At 42.8% G+C, this 14,881-nt stretch overlaps 2 protein-coding genes across 7 annotated transcripts in view; one reads left to right on the top strand and one right to left on the bottom strand.

Annotated features, from left to right (window-relative positions):
* Positions 1 to 7,350, bottom strand: part of CIAO2A (cytosolic iron-sulfur assembly component 2A) — a 39,969-nt gene extending 32,619 nt beyond the window's left edge. The window contains exons 1-2 of one of the 2 annotated variants that reach the window (XM_090029361.1): positions 7,125 to 7,350; positions 78 to 242 (exon numbers count right to left, since the gene is read on the bottom strand). In XM_090029361.1, the coding sequence (XP_089885487.1) occupies positions 78 to 242; positions 7,125 to 7,239 (280 nt within the window). In that variant the 5' untranslated portion in view covers positions 7,240 to 7,350. The remainder of the gene's footprint in view (positions 1 to 77; positions 243 to 7,124) is intronic. The other variant, XM_090029360.1, reaches the window with a different exon arrangement.
* A 53-nt stretch (positions 7,351 to 7,403) lies between these two features.
* Positions 7,404 to 14,881, top strand: part of SPG11 (SPG11 vesicle trafficking associated, spatacsin) — a 50,604-nt gene continuing 43,126 nt past the window's right edge. For 2 of the 5 annotated variants that reach the window (XM_090029353.1, XM_090029352.1), the window contains exons 1-6: positions 7,404 to 7,715; positions 8,411 to 8,598; positions 10,110 to 10,337; positions 11,456 to 11,654; positions 12,560 to 12,697; positions 13,546 to 14,000. In XM_090029353.1, the coding sequence (XP_089885479.1) occupies positions 7,516 to 7,715; positions 8,411 to 8,598; positions 10,110 to 10,337; positions 11,456 to 11,654; positions 12,560 to 12,697; positions 13,546 to 14,000 (1,408 nt within the window). In that variant the 5' untranslated portion in view covers positions 7,404 to 7,515. The remainder of the gene's footprint in view (positions 7,716 to 8,410; positions 8,599 to 10,109; positions 10,338 to 11,455; positions 11,655 to 12,559; positions 12,698 to 13,545; positions 14,001 to 14,881) is intronic. The other 3 variants (XM_090029351.1, XM_090029349.1, XM_090029350.1) reach the window with 2 other exon arrangements.

Raw genomic sequence — 14,881 nt, 5'->3', positions numbered from 1 at the left:
AAAACCTTTAGTAAAAGCAAAGGCTATAGAGTTAACAAAAAACAATAAAGGGTGCCTGAATAAAATACAAATCTTACCAATGAGAGTAGCCAAAGAACAATGAGGTACTGTTGGAGTAAACCTGATTATAACCAGATATTCCTCTTCATTTATCTCATGTACTTCAACACAGCTTTCTGTTACCACTTCCAGTTCTTCTAAAGTGTTGGGCTTCTCTGGGTCCCGAATAGTTCGAATTATATCTAAAACAGAAGAGAATACACCAGAAATGAAGGAACTTTTATAAGTAGAAACATTTGAAAAATTCACAGGGTTTTAAGAAGTTGTCTTCCTAGCAGTTCTTGTTGTTCATTCCCAGAAAACGCCTGGTTACTGAAACCTCTTTCTGCTCAGTTTACCCAAGAGTAACAGAAGCCAAAAAATGCTAAGAATATTTCTATGTCCGTGACACTTAACATTAGAAGCATCAATTCTGCTCTGGTCTGATAGTCAAAACACAGACCTTACACAGAACTCATGTGAATTCTAGCTTATCCTGTGACTATATCAAGCCCTTTTTAAACAGTCTCTGTGGCTGTCCATGCCTACCTTATTGAAAAGGTAACAGTTCCAATTGTGTGCATAGTACTTTACGTATTGAAAGCAAAAAATAAAAAGTCTTTATCTTGCACAGCTTATAAAAGCACTTCATAAGATTTGGCTCAGGAAGCCTTGTAGGCTTCTGTTATTTTCAGTATTTCTCATTATAATCTAATTTAGGACATCCTGAAGATTGCTAAGTGCCTCCAGTTTAAGTTTACTTATTTGGGAGCAAGAGAGTCAAAGTCTCAAATAATTATTCATTCTACAACTACTACTGTATTTAATACAGACTGTAAAACAGGGGTGGGAAATTATTTTGGTCAGAGGGCCACTTAGGAAGTTTTAGTGAGCTGTCGCAGGCCAGGTCAGTACCCTTTTCCCCTCACAGCACCTCACCAAAACTCCGTAAGTGGCTCCTGTGCACGGCCAAGCAGTTGGGATGGGGCTGTGGGTGGGCAGGGAGCAGCACCTGGGAGTGGGATGGGCAGGTAAAGCTGAGACTGGGATCAGGATTGTAGGACGGTGACAGCACGGGGCTGGGGCCTGGGGCAGAGCCACTATTTGCTGCCCATATGTCCGTGCAACAGGTGCTGGTTCCACAGGCAGGGGCATGCGGGGAGTGGATCACAGCTCTGCCCTGGCCCCAGCCCCATGCTGTCACCGCCTGCTGATCTTGGGGTCTCCACAGAGACTTGCCGGGACCCGCGTGGGCAGGGCACGTGGCTGGGCAGATGGGTTGGGGCTGCAAGCAGATGGAGAGCCAAATTGGGGAGCAGCATGGTCAGGCAGGACCAGGAATTGGGATCGCAGACTGATGACAGCATGGAGCTGGGGCCTGGGGCAGAGACACAATCTGCTCCCCATTCGTCCCTGCCCATGGAACCAGCAGTCATCACAGGGACATGCAGGGAGCGGATCATGGCTCTCGGCATGGGGCCAGGGCATCACCACCCTGTAATCCCGGCCCCAGCTGCTTCTGGAAGCAGCTCCCTGCCCACCTGTGGCCCCAACCCATCCTCCTGCCTGCAGCACTGCCTACCTGTGCAGACCCCACTCCCAGACAGGCTGGAGTGCCTGGATAGTGGGGCTGGTCCGGCAGCAGCAGCCAGAAGGAGCCACTGCTGGGGCTGCCAAAAAACCTAGTCCAGCCACCATGCCACACCAGCCCTACAAGAGCCATAGCCCAGGCTGTCACCCATGCCAGGGCTCAGTAGGGTCAACAGACTTGCTTTAGGCCAGACAAAATGCCTCGCCAGGCCAGATCTAGCCAGCAGGCCATATTTTGCCCACCCCTGCCATAAAAGCTAACTTTGAACTCAAAGTTGTCAGCAACTTCTCAAGTTTTTTTTTTTTTAAAAAGATCATCCCTATCCAAACCATTTTGCCCTGTCTCAGGTAGGGCATGGTACTAGATGACCTATGGAGGTCTCTTCCAGCCCTACTTCTCTCTGATTCTATAAAAATTCAGTTCTTTCAGAGACTTCAATTAAAGTTACTCAGGTTTTAACAGTCCAGAAACTAACCCATTGAAGTTTCTTGCCTCAGGAGTTTTACCAACAGCCATTAAGACTATAGTCTATACTCAACCTTTTTTGACACAAGGCATCCCAGAGAAGTTGCCAACTTAGTTTTCACTTATTTTTTGACCACAGAAAATTAACAGAGCAATTCTTCTGTTGCAAAGAACTCAGAAAACCCATAAGAGCTCAGAACACATTTAACATTACAGATTCCTATTTGAAATCTCTGGGTTTATCATCATGTGAATCATGTTTGCACACCTAATGGTGCTAACACTGCGTGGTGCCCTTGAAAGGATCTCAAGGCACCCCGCGATGCCACGGCACCCTGGTTGAGAATCACTAGACTATACGATGCACTGGTTACATACAGGTCTAGAACGTACTGCTGCATTAAAGAGAGGGATCAAACCAAAATGTTTTACTTTCTAGTAAAATTAACCGCCAGACAGTGTTAAGATTTCAGTTATCATGTGAGTGTCTAAATTATAAAGTTTGTATATGAGTGCTTGTGTTTTAGACAGTGTATGAGATCCAATTACTGAGTACTTGAAGTATAGCTAATAATCCAACTGAATTAATGTTAGTGAAAAAGCATGCAGCTGAAGCCTCACTCTATTGGCATAATAAATCACTGCTGTTTACAGACTAGAGTGCTTCAAGGAACACATAAGCCACAGCTTGCATCTGACCTCCAATTTTATGAGCAGCATTTCTACAGGGTCATTTATAGACCACATGGTAATAAATGAAAATAATGCATCTGTCTTTATGATTTTAGGTGGCTCAGATTTAAACAAATTCATATTTGTAAAATGTTTTCCTGTCCTCACAAGTCCTATAAAATGCCGACTATTAATGCCTCTTTGGAAGCGAGAATCTTGGTTGGATTCAAAAGTCATTAAACATGTGCCATTATTGTGGTGAAAGCTGGGATTTTCAAACAGGCCCCATGAGATAAAACACCCAACTTACAACTTTCAAAGGGATTGTGCACCTATCTGACACCAAGAACTAGAATAGTCCTTAATATTAGAAACATAGTCCCTGGGCATGCTAGTCTTGATGCTCTATGGGACATTAAGCCCAAATTCAATTTATCCGTTAGTAGAGAAGAAACCCTTTTAACCAACAGCTCTGGTTTTAAATATCTGAAGCATAAAAAGCACAAGTTGAGGTTTTGAGCAGCTCGTGTGCTTGTAGGAAGCTACTAATAGTTTTATTTTTAAATTACTTGACAGTTATTGTGAAGCTGGAGATTAAGGAGGACATTTTCAAAGGAGCTGAAGTCTGTGAGCAGGAGATCAGAAAGGGCATACAGACCAGGGAGCGGAAAGCTGAGCAGCAGACTGGGCAGGGAAAAGGGATGAGTGCCGCTTGGGAAGGATGCAGGGCTAATATGTGTCACAGCTACCAACAAGGCTGCCCCCCACTGAGCTAGGACAAGAAAGGCTTATCAAATCTAAGGTTTAGGGCACAAGCTGAAGGTCAACTAGCTTAGTAAGGAATCCTTTTACTATGGCCTCCAATGGTACATAACTGAACAGCTGCACAAGTGAATGGTGGGCTCCCATACACGTTTCTCTACACATTGGGGCATGGTGCTGTTGGCATGATAACAGGAATCCACTGATTTGTGCCACAGTAGTTAAAGGCACCACAAGACTGCAACCACACCACCATTTCTAAGAACATTTTTTTCCAAGTTAGGAGACTGATAAAATTTTGCATTTTTTCCAGAGGGAAGACTCATAATCATATTGTGACAAGGGGAGATGATCCATTTAAAATGAGACAAAATGCTTCCTTTTTTGCCAAGTACTTTATTCAGTACTATTTCAGATAGCAAAAGCAAGCCTGAGTGAAAGTATGTGTGAAAGAGTGTATTTTCCATTCCTGTTTCTCCCCCACTCCCTTTAGACTCCTAGGCATGGGCTCACATGGACGATTTTGTAACCATCTTAAGGAGGCCAATACAAAAATAATGCACTAATCCATATTTATCCATACCAGCTAAAAATAAGCCTCAGATGGAATAATTTTCTTTGTCATATAAAACGTGGGAACCAATTATATTTCATTTGTTATGTGCGATGTTAAAGAGCATTAATCCTTGCAGGGCACTTTTCTTGTACCCTGTAATAATTTAAACACATTTCATTGTACAAGCAAATAGAAGGAGTTTTACTAGTAGTAGTTTTATTTAGCTCACAAAGTTTTAAAGATGAATCCCAAAGCAAGATTTAGAATGTGTTTTAGTGGGTGTTCCCTAAAGACACATTACCTTCTACATGGATTCAGCAAGATTTGAGTGATGGGGAGGGGAAGGAGGGAGAACACACTTCAACAAAATGCTCCAACAGACCCCTTTAGGCAAACATTTATTGCATGGATACCTGCAATCACAGGGGACTGAACTCAGTGACCTTATATACACTGTCCAGTCCTATATTTCTCACAGCTATATGACATCTGGCATGACTGGGAATCACAGCATCTTGATTCTATACCCAACTAATCCCACTGGGACAAGTCACCTCAATCCAGTTCAGCTGAATCTAGGTGCCTTTCAGTCTACCAAAATTATCCTCACACCAGCAGGGGCTTAGGAAACAGCTATTATTTACTTGCTTGTTCCTGCTGAGCTGAGATATCCAAGCACCTACTCTCATCGACTTGATGTATCTACTGGATACAAAAAATTATGGATTTATGGCACATGATAACATGCCTGCCATCTGATAACCCCAGGTAACCTCTCATTTCTACCAGCTGGCCAGAGACTCCCTATGCCTGATGAAGGGTGACTGCTCCCAAAAGCTTGTTAAGAACTTTTTTCCAACTACTCAGTTGGTCTAATAAAAAGACATCACAACACGGCTACAACCGAAAACCCAGCAACATTCCTCTCGTGTCCCACCCGTCTCACACCCATAAACTCCCATCTCCTCTGATCTTCACTGCCATGCATTTGCATTTTCACTTTCACTTTCACTGACCTGTATTTTGCATATTGGCTTAAGCGTCTATTCGACCCTAGAGAGCACACAAATACCAGCAGGCTCTCCCTATGCCTGAAGAAGAGTGTTTGTATCAGAAAGCTTGCAAAGAACCATTTTCCAACTGCCCAGTTGGTCTAATAAAAAGATATCACATTTACTCAAAGAACCTTGCCTGCCATTAATATTCCCAGAATTCCTAAAGTACTTAAGAGAGTACAAGATTGCATTAAGTCAAAAAAATAATTACAAGCTATTTAAATTGACAACAAGTACCCAAGTAAGTTCTTCCACGTCCCTTTACCACTCCTTCCCACACTATTTAATTTTTTTTTTGGAGCGCACCAGATTTAAAGAAGAGCAGTTTCTTTAAAATTGCCCAACATAAGATCCTACCTATAGCAGCCTACAAATTTATGGCACTTGAAATTCAAGGCTTCCACAGCACTTTACAAGCAGAAGTATGTTGCAAGATTCACCTACCGAGGCGGTTTAGTATTTAACAGAACAGGAAAGCCAGACAAAGTTCTTTACTGAAGGTTACTCAGTAATTCAGTGGCAAAACAGGTCAGAGGGTGCAACTTCTGACTCTCTGTCCCATGACGCAGCCACAACCCCCAGTACTGAGAGGAGCCTTGTGTTTAGTTGCTTTAAAAATACAACAGATGAGTGAATCTTTTTGTGCATTCTTGCCCAAATAAATGCTTCTTTTTTCATATGCTGCCAGATATCAGCTTCCAAATCTATAAGCCACTGTACAGTATTATTGTTCAATGTGCAGGTCCCATCTGCCCCGTCTGGGCATTTGTAAAGATTACAGGTACTCCTTACTTAACGTCCTCCTGGCAAATGCTGTTTCATTATTATGTCTCTGATCTATTAGATAACAGACTCATTTAAAGTTGCACAATGTTTAGTGATAACATTGTTTGCCCGCCGCCTGCTAGTAGGTTAATTACTGTGACATAACTGGATACACTTAATATTGCTTTGCTTCAAGTTGTGTTTTTCAACTTGACATTAAGTGAGGAGCAGTTGTACAGCTTTTGAAGTGCTGTGACGTTTGTTGATCGTAGCCATGGTGGTCTAAGGACATCGGCAGACAAGGTTCTCTAGGCAAAGGTGATATCTTTTATTAGACCAACTAAAGAGTTGGAAGAACGATGTCTGTTGGACACCACATTCGCACATGGGGCTGCCCAAGATGCGGCCATATCCAGGTCTCAGTCTGCTCAGCTTGACCCAGGCTCTTCTGTGAAGGCTGTGCCTCATGGCAGACTGACTTGTTGGTATAAAAAGCTGATCTTTCCCAGCAATCAGCCCCTCCATGGAGATCACTTAACAAAAAGTCACATTTAGGACCGACCCCTGGAGGGAGTTGGGAAATCCTCAAAACCACTACCGAAACAAGGCAGAAACACTCCTCCCCTGCCACTCTGCCTCAGGAAGCTCAGCCAGCTCAGTGCTTGCACTGCAAGGAGCGCCTTGAATGCTCCCATCCCCTGACTGGGATGCGACTCATTCCTGGTTTTGGAGGGAAGGCTCACACTGGTGAGATGGAAATGAGACTGAGAGAGGAACCGGAGACTCTCCAGGCACTGCTGTAGGGGGGAGGCAAGCAGGAGTGGACCCAGAGGGGGTGCACTGGGCTGCAGGACCCATCCAGAAGTCCCTAAAGCTGGTGCAAACGCTCTCTCCCTTCCAGAAAGGGGGAGGGGGGCACCCCTGAGCAGGAAGGGGAGAAATTTCCACCACCTTCAGGGCATTCAACCCTTTCCACCCAGAGACTCCCGCACCCCGCGGAGGAAACCTACCTCTAGCTAGGGGGAGGGGAAGGGAGGAGGTGAAAAAGCTCCCAGACCTTCCCTTCCCTATTACCGTATTTCCCTCCAATTACCTTATTTCTCCACAGCACGCCTGTCCTGACGAGAGGCGGGGGCATTCCCCCTGCCCCTTAGGGCCACCCGGGACCCCCCTCCCCGCCCCAGGCCGAACGCGCGCGAGCGGCGGCAGGGATAGTCACCATACACCTCGAGCGCTCGCTCCTGCTCCATGGCCTGGGTCCCCGGGGCATGACGGCCCCTACGGAGCCCGGAGAACCACAGCAGCCGACCCAGTAACCCGCCCAGCAGCGCCATCCTCCCGCTCCGCCATCGGAGGGCACCGGTCCCGCGCGGCCACCGTCCCGCCGCTCCAGCCTCAGCGCCGGCAACTTCCTGGTCGGAGGGGGCGGGGCTGGCCGCCGGGGGCCGGGCGTCCGAGGGGGCGGGGCTGACAGCCTCCCAGCCGTCGGGCGGAGGGTTCTCAGCTGACCGGAAGCGAGGGTCTCTTCCAAGATGGTGGCGCCCGCGGCTGCCTCAGCCTGGGCCGGAAGTGGGGGTCGTGAGGCGGCCGGGCGCCGCTAGGGCATAGCCATGGCGGGGCTGCGGGTGTTGCTGGTGGCCCTGGGCGAGGCGGGCGCGGGCCCCCCGCGGGACGCGGTGCGGGCCAAGCTCAACCAGGGCCAGGACGCGCTGTGCAGCCTCCTCGCCTCGGGCGGGCTGCACGTCCGGGGGCTGGCGCCGGGCAGAGCCGGCCGTGGCCATGGCAGCGCCGGGTCCGGAGCCTGCACCGAGTAAGCGCTCGGCGTGAGGGGCAGCCCGGGCTGGGGGTGCACGTGTGCGTGTGTGTACGTGTACACGTGCGTTCCTGTGTAAGAGTGTGTATGCGTGTATTTCTGTGTGTGTGTAAGGGTCTGCGTACGTGTACACGTGTGTATGGGTACACATGTATTTCTGTGTGTAAGGGTCTGTGTGTGTGCCAGTGTGTGTACGCACATGTGTAAGGGTGTGTATGTGTGTTTGCGTGTGTGTAAGGGGTTATGTGTGTGTGTACATGTACATGTGTTTCTCTGCGTGTGTAAGGGTCTGGGTATGCGTATGTGCATGTTTGTGTGTGTAAGGGTGTCTGTATATGTGCACACACGTACATGTGTTTCTGGGTTTGTTTCTGGGTGTATGTAAGGGTTTGTGGGTGTGCGTGCATACACACGTGTTTCTGCATGTAAGTGTACGTGTGTGTAGGTCTCTGTGTATGCATATGCATGTGTTCCTATGTGGACATGCATCTGTGTGTGTGTGTACGCGTATACATGTGTTTCTGTGTGTGTGTAAGGGGGTGTGTATGCATGTGCGTGTAGACTTGTGTATGTGCACAGTGCGTGTGTACACTTCTCAGCTGTTTGGTAGGCGTCCAGTGCTTGGGGAGTAGGCTGCGGCTGGAAAGAAGGTCCCGCACACAAATAACATGCGTTGCACATTGTGCCCTTAGCTTCCTGTGGGAGGACAGCGACCTTGAGGATGGTCCCCCTGCAAACGAGCCAAAACTACTGGTTCTTAGCGAAAACTGTGAATTACTTGTCTATGAATTCAGTACAGAGGATGGCAACTCGGACATGAATTGCCTGTACAGCTGTAAGGAAGATATGCTTAAAAAGCTCCTTGAAATTAAAAATATTTGTGAGTACATTCAGTCTATTTTCCATATTTTTAAAATTCTGGCAATTTTGGGGCCCAGTTTTTTGGGTTTTTTTCCAGTAGCTTTTAAAATAATTAGGGGATACAGGGCTGGCATTTAGGAGTGTGTGAAATATTTTCATGCTGTCTATAACGTTTGGGTTTTCAACTCTGTATTCATGAGGTATGTGCTTACTTATCAGTTGTCCAAATGGACAGGCCTGAAGTAAGAAACTACTGGGAAGCAAAGTGGTACAAAGTAATGAGTGGTTCAAAGTAGGGGTGCACTGGTAGAGATTTTTTGGGCTGATAACAATGGCCAGTTGTTAATAACCATATTGGCCAATACCAATCTGTAGCCCCCCACTCCCAGCACTGCTGCCACTCGCCCCAGCCCCCCTGCCAGGAAGAGCCCAGCACAGCCCATCCTCATCCCACACATAGATCCAGGGGTGCATGCCCCATGCCCTCCTGGGGTATATGGAGCAGCAGGAGCCGCCACCCCCTCCCTGCACCCCTGGACGATTTGCTCATGGCTCCGTCCCGTGTCCTGCCCCGGCTGTGCAGTGCCTGCCCCAGCCCCAGCCCCACTCCTTCCCCCACAGTAGGGCCTCAATCTGCACCTCCCCCATGCCCCTTCCCTCCCCCTACCTGTTCCCCCACAACAGACTTACCAGCCAGACCTAGCTGTTCTCCACACTGAGGAGCTGTGCTGGCTGCTTGCGTGCTGTGCTGCAGCTGCACGCATGCACGAGACATTTATCAGCCACATTATCAGCCGCATCAGCCAAAAACCAGATTGTCGACACTGTTAATTTTCCTTATATTGGTGCCAATCTGATATGGGACCGATGTATTGGTGCACCTCTAGGTCAAAGTATGAAAAAAAAAAAAAAAAAAAAGATTACCAAAGCCCAATCTTGCAATTTTGGTAATTATCTTGAATAGGCGCATCCCATGATAGTCGCATAATGTTTTTCTTTCACTGTGTTCAGAGTTGGTGAACTCTCATATATAAAGAGCACTTTGTCCAGTTTTGGACACTTCAGTTCAAGAAAAATGTGGATCAATTTGAGTATAGAGAAGAGTAACAAGCAGATGAGGATCTTTGGGTAAATGTGGTATCTTTTTTTTTTAGACCAACTAAATAGACTTGTGTTTTTACATACTGGTTTCTATCGTAGCCAGGAGAACACACAACACCTGCAGACTCTCCCTACACCTGAAGAAGGGTGTTTGTACCTGAAAGCTTGGAAAGAACAATTTTTTCTACTATTTAGTTCTAATAAAAGATATCACACTTGCCAAAGAACCTCGTCTGCCTATGTCTTTAGACCAACACAACTACAACCAACACCCCCAAAAAGAGTAACAGAAATTATTAGAAGTATAGAAAACATCACATGAGAAATATTAGAAGAACTGGGATTATGTACTGTCATCAAAACTATCCTTTTGGATATCTTAGCATCCAGAAGTGTATAGGTTTTATATTTTTATGTTTACTTTTGCAGATCTTTCTTCAATATCATCTATGAAGATATTATTGTTTAAAAACAACACATCGTTACTGTTTGTCAACAACTTTATTCTTGTGTACCTTGCTTTTCCTGGAGAAAATTCAGAATTAGAGGCACGTGACTGCATTACCCTTAAATTGCCTTCTCAAGCCTTGGAAAGAGTAGCAGATGTGAACCTTTGTAGAGGCATTCTGTTTTTATTAGATAATTCTGGCTGGATATGTATCCTTTGTAATAGCAGCTGTCTCCCAATATAAATCATTTGAAAGTGTGAAATCATACTGCTACAAAAGTAAAACACAATCAGGATTAAGTCCAAGTTTCTTCAAGTTTGACTTTCTTCATTTTGATGGATAACAACCATTTGCTTCACAAACTGTTCTGCTACAATCTATTCCTAGCCAGTTTTTTCTTGCATTGTGTATGTTGTTTTCTCCTTTTCCTCTGAGTATAGTTGACTGTAAATAGTAACATGCATGCACGTACACACAAAAATCAAAGCAGATTCAGAAGTGTTCAGGGTTTTTATATTAATATTCAGTTTCTAATTTATCACTAAAACTATTTTCCTAATAATTGTCTTGATTATAAAAAATAATTGTCTTGATTATAAAAAATAATTTCAAAATGTTTTTTGAAGTTAAGCTATAGGTTGTATTTTCCAACACACCCCGACTGTATTGTTTGAAGTTGATCAAATTCTGTAGCAGTTTTTCCTGCTAACTGGACTTCTGTCCAGGGTAAAATTTCCTATGTGGAATTGCTTAAATTGAAGTTTAAAAACAAAACATAGCTGCATCCAAAAGAAAAGTGTGAGCACTTTTCAAGTAGTCTTATGTCAGTCCTTTGAAACAGTGTTTGATTCAACTTTAAACCTGTCAATCTAAAACTCTGTTTGGAATTTGTATTGCCAAAATTTAAGCTGTTCTGTGTTCTAAATGACAGTTTATTAAAACCTGTTTTGCACAGGTTCTACATTCATAAGGAAAATACATTTTGTCCTAGTGCAAAATTCAGGGATGGGAAAGGTGGCTCTAAAAAGGAAGTTCAGTACCTGCAATTGTGACCCATTGCCTCCTCTGAAATATAACTGTCAGCTCTGATGCATTGTGTGGGTCATTTTGTATCTGTACAGCACCTAGCACAATAGACCTCTGATCCTGATTAGGTTCTTTTATTTCTTTGAGTACAACAGCAAAACAAATGTATAATAATTCTAAATATCTAGAATATATTGTCATGGACTGTCAGATAAAACCACGTAATTATCTCATTTTCTATGTATTCTTTGTCTGTTGGGCAATTTGGAATCCATCACTTTCTTTGACATTGGAACAAAGATGTATTTGACACAGTTGATGGTGCATTATTAGCAAACATTAATGTTGCACTCTACCAAAGGGATGCTCAGGATGAGAAAGCAGAGGAGTCCATTGTATCATCTCTCGAGTCAGTAAAGGTGTCACCTGATCTCAGCACTGCTGTGATAATCAATTCCTCTCATTATGCCATTGCTGTTGATTTAAATTTGTACTTCAGGTATGTTTGTCACAAAATTACAAAATGGATTTTAATAGGTTGGTTAAATTAATTATTGCTTAATTTTGATCCTGTTGTAGACAAAAGCCAAATATCCATTAGTTTTTTTATGGTAGGAATGAGCCGGGAAGTATATCAGAAGACTGCTAACAAATCAGATTTCTTTCAATTTCATAGGTTAATTTGTTTCAGAATATGTTTTGCCACCTGAGTAAATAGGAATAATGTACTCTTGCAGCAAGAGACTCAGTAGATTTATTGTGAATTATTAGACAGTGCTGGGTAGTAGCATCTTGTAGAAGTCTCTAGACGTATGATATTAGTACTGTTAAGCAAAGACCTGGTAACCAAGTGCCTGACCCTGCAAGTGTTGCTTGTATGAAAGAGGATTACAGGTCCTTTTTTGGGTTTGTATGACATGAATCATTTACTTAGAACGTTCTCACCTTGAGAGGGTCCATTTCTCTCTGCTATTATTTAATGTTTTATTATTATCAAAAGGATTTCTTGGCTTTGTTAATAGAAAAGTACACAGAAAAATAGTACCTTAAAAAGACAAGGTTCTTTGGGTGAATCTGATATCTTTTATTAGACCAACTTAAATAGCTGGAAAAAAAAATTTAAGCAAGCTTTCAGGTTCAAAAACCCTTCGTCAGGCTGAGGAAGTTTCAGCAGTTGCTGTGTGCTCTTCCTGGATGGCGAAGGGTTTTTGAACCTGAAAACTTGCTTAAACATTTTTTGTCCAACTATTTAAGATGGTCTAATAAAAGAGATCAAATTCACCCAAAGAACCTTGTCTGCCTATGCCCTTAGATCAACACGGCTACAGTCTACACACTTGTATCTTAAAAAAAACACTTTTTGGAGGAAGTGAACCTTGAATGATGTTATTTCTTCATTTCCAGACAGTTTCCTGGGCATCTACTTTGCAAGAGACGTTTTGAAAATCTCCCTGTTAAACAACTGGAGGGAATTGATGAAGATGAGCTTGTTAGCTCTGACTATAGCATGCAATTTATGAAGTTTCCATTCCGGACAGACAGGTACATAAATAAATAACCCTCAAACAAAAAACTTTTTGTAGCAAACTGTTGCATTACCTCTTGCAAAGTAATCTAGGGAATTTGTTTATTACTGCGTGACTGATTTATTTATTTTTTTATCTGCAAATGATGCAAGTGAAATTATCATGAAAGCTCATACGTTCACCTTAGTTTAAAAATGTACATGATTCTTGGACTACTGCTAGAAAATGGTCTGAAATCATAACTTACTTTCTTTAAGCTCCAAACTAATCTTTGGACACCAACAACTTTTTTATATTTCTTTGGTTTACACTTAAACCAGTGCCTGTAGACTTTGCATCATGCTACAATTCTTCTTGAACTTTTTGTGAGTTCAACATACATGAATACATATGCTCTTAAATATTTCTTGTTCAAACATAGCATTTTATGTTATCTTTAGCTATTCTTGGAGATGAACACAGCTTACTAAAGATCTTAATTTCCTGAAGCTAAAGCTATACCAATTCTGTGAACTCATAAAGTTAATCTCTGGCTAAAAATACAGTTTAAAAATCAGTCAGTAGTGACATCCTTGGGCAATTTATGAGAAAAGCCAAAAAAAAATCAATATAAAATACTAAGTGAAATATATGAGCTAATGTAGCTTTAAATACACAACTCATTTGCACCAAATAAGTAATTGGTATTAAAATAGTTTGGATTACAACACTTGAGTAATAGTTTGAGGGTAAAATGCAGGATTTTGAGTGTCATCTGTAAATCTTAATTACTATTAATTTTTTTGTCAAGATAGGCTTTTAAAATTGAAATGTAAATGACTTGCTACCAGGCTGATTTTTCTAAATCTCTCTGTGTTAAAATAGGTCATGGAAGGCACACTTATTCTCACTATATAACATGTCAAAGAGACCAGAGTTTCCAAATTTTGTACCTAATATTAATGTACCTTGGTACCAGTACTTTCCGCATCTTGAACATTATGGTTCTAAAACATATGAGACATCAGAGGAGACTTTGGCTTCCATTCCAGAAGATATTGCTTGTACCCTTTCCAAGTCAACACAGAAGGATTATGCAAATAATGATACAGGAAGACAGTGGAAAAAAATCCACATGGAAGAATTAGAAGATATAATGAAATTTGAATGTAAATCTGTGACAGGATTTAGTGCACTGTTTGCATTGTCAGAGAGTACCAAAGGATTGACTGTTGCTCTGTGGGATTTAGAGAGTCAAGATGTGACACATTATCACCTTGGGAAGGACTGTGTTTATGTGGATTGTAGCGGAGAGGAGCAGTTATGTCTCATTCTGACAGGTGAGTTTGTTTAGATTAAACTGATCCAGGGTGAAGACTTCTGGTTTATATCATACTATGCTTCCCTTCTACTGATCTGGTTCTCCATAATTTAAGTACTTTTCTGGTATGCTGAATGTTTTACTGGGGCCTACAATAACTTTGTGACCCAGTTTTGATGGAAATTCAGTTCATATAAATTAAACTATGGACTTGTTTGTTTATATAATCTTTGATGTATTGACTTGATTGATCTTGCTAAAAACATATGAATAATTATAGTGCAACTGAAAATCTGTAATCATCTGATCTTATTTTGGGGGTTACCTGACAAATACAGATGCATTTGCTAAATCTTTGCTTTATTTTGGAACATGACTTTTTCTAAGTCAGTAATTCATCCTGTGTCTCATAAATTGAGTTTTATCATGTCCTGTCTTGTGGGGTTACCTTTATGTCATTTTTGTTGACAATCCTAGAAGCTGATGATATGCATCTAAAACAGGTGCAGGCAACTATTTTGAGCGGAGGGCTGCTTACTGAGTTTTGGCAAGCCATCGATGGTCGCATAATAGGCAGCCAGGGACAGATAAATATTAATTTTTCTAAAATTTTTAGGGGCTCCGCGGGATGATTACAATGGCCTTGCGGGCCATATCCAGCCCCCGGGCCACATTTTGCCTACCCCGATCTAAAAGGAGAATGTGGCCTTAAAGTAACCTTGAATCAGATTGTGGTTCTTCCATTTACTGCATCCTTTTGGCTGTTTAACTTGGTCACTTCATTTATCCTGTTTTTTCACTTAAAAATATTTCCTCATTTTTTCTCATCATATTCCTGTCACTCCAGTAGTTTCCTTTGGCTGGGAAATAAGCAAGTGACCTGGAAATGAAATTTATGTT

This window comes from Crocodylus siamensis, chromosome 15 (genome assembly GCF_052110815.1).
Source record: "Crocodylus siamensis isolate JL-2025a chromosome 15, ASM5211081v1, whole genome shotgun sequence".
NCBI lineage: Eukaryota > Metazoa > Chordata > Crocodylia > Crocodylidae > Crocodylus > Crocodylus siamensis.
The sequence above is the reverse complement of the archived record's forward strand: the minus strand, read 5'-3'. Positions and strand labels throughout refer to the sequence as shown.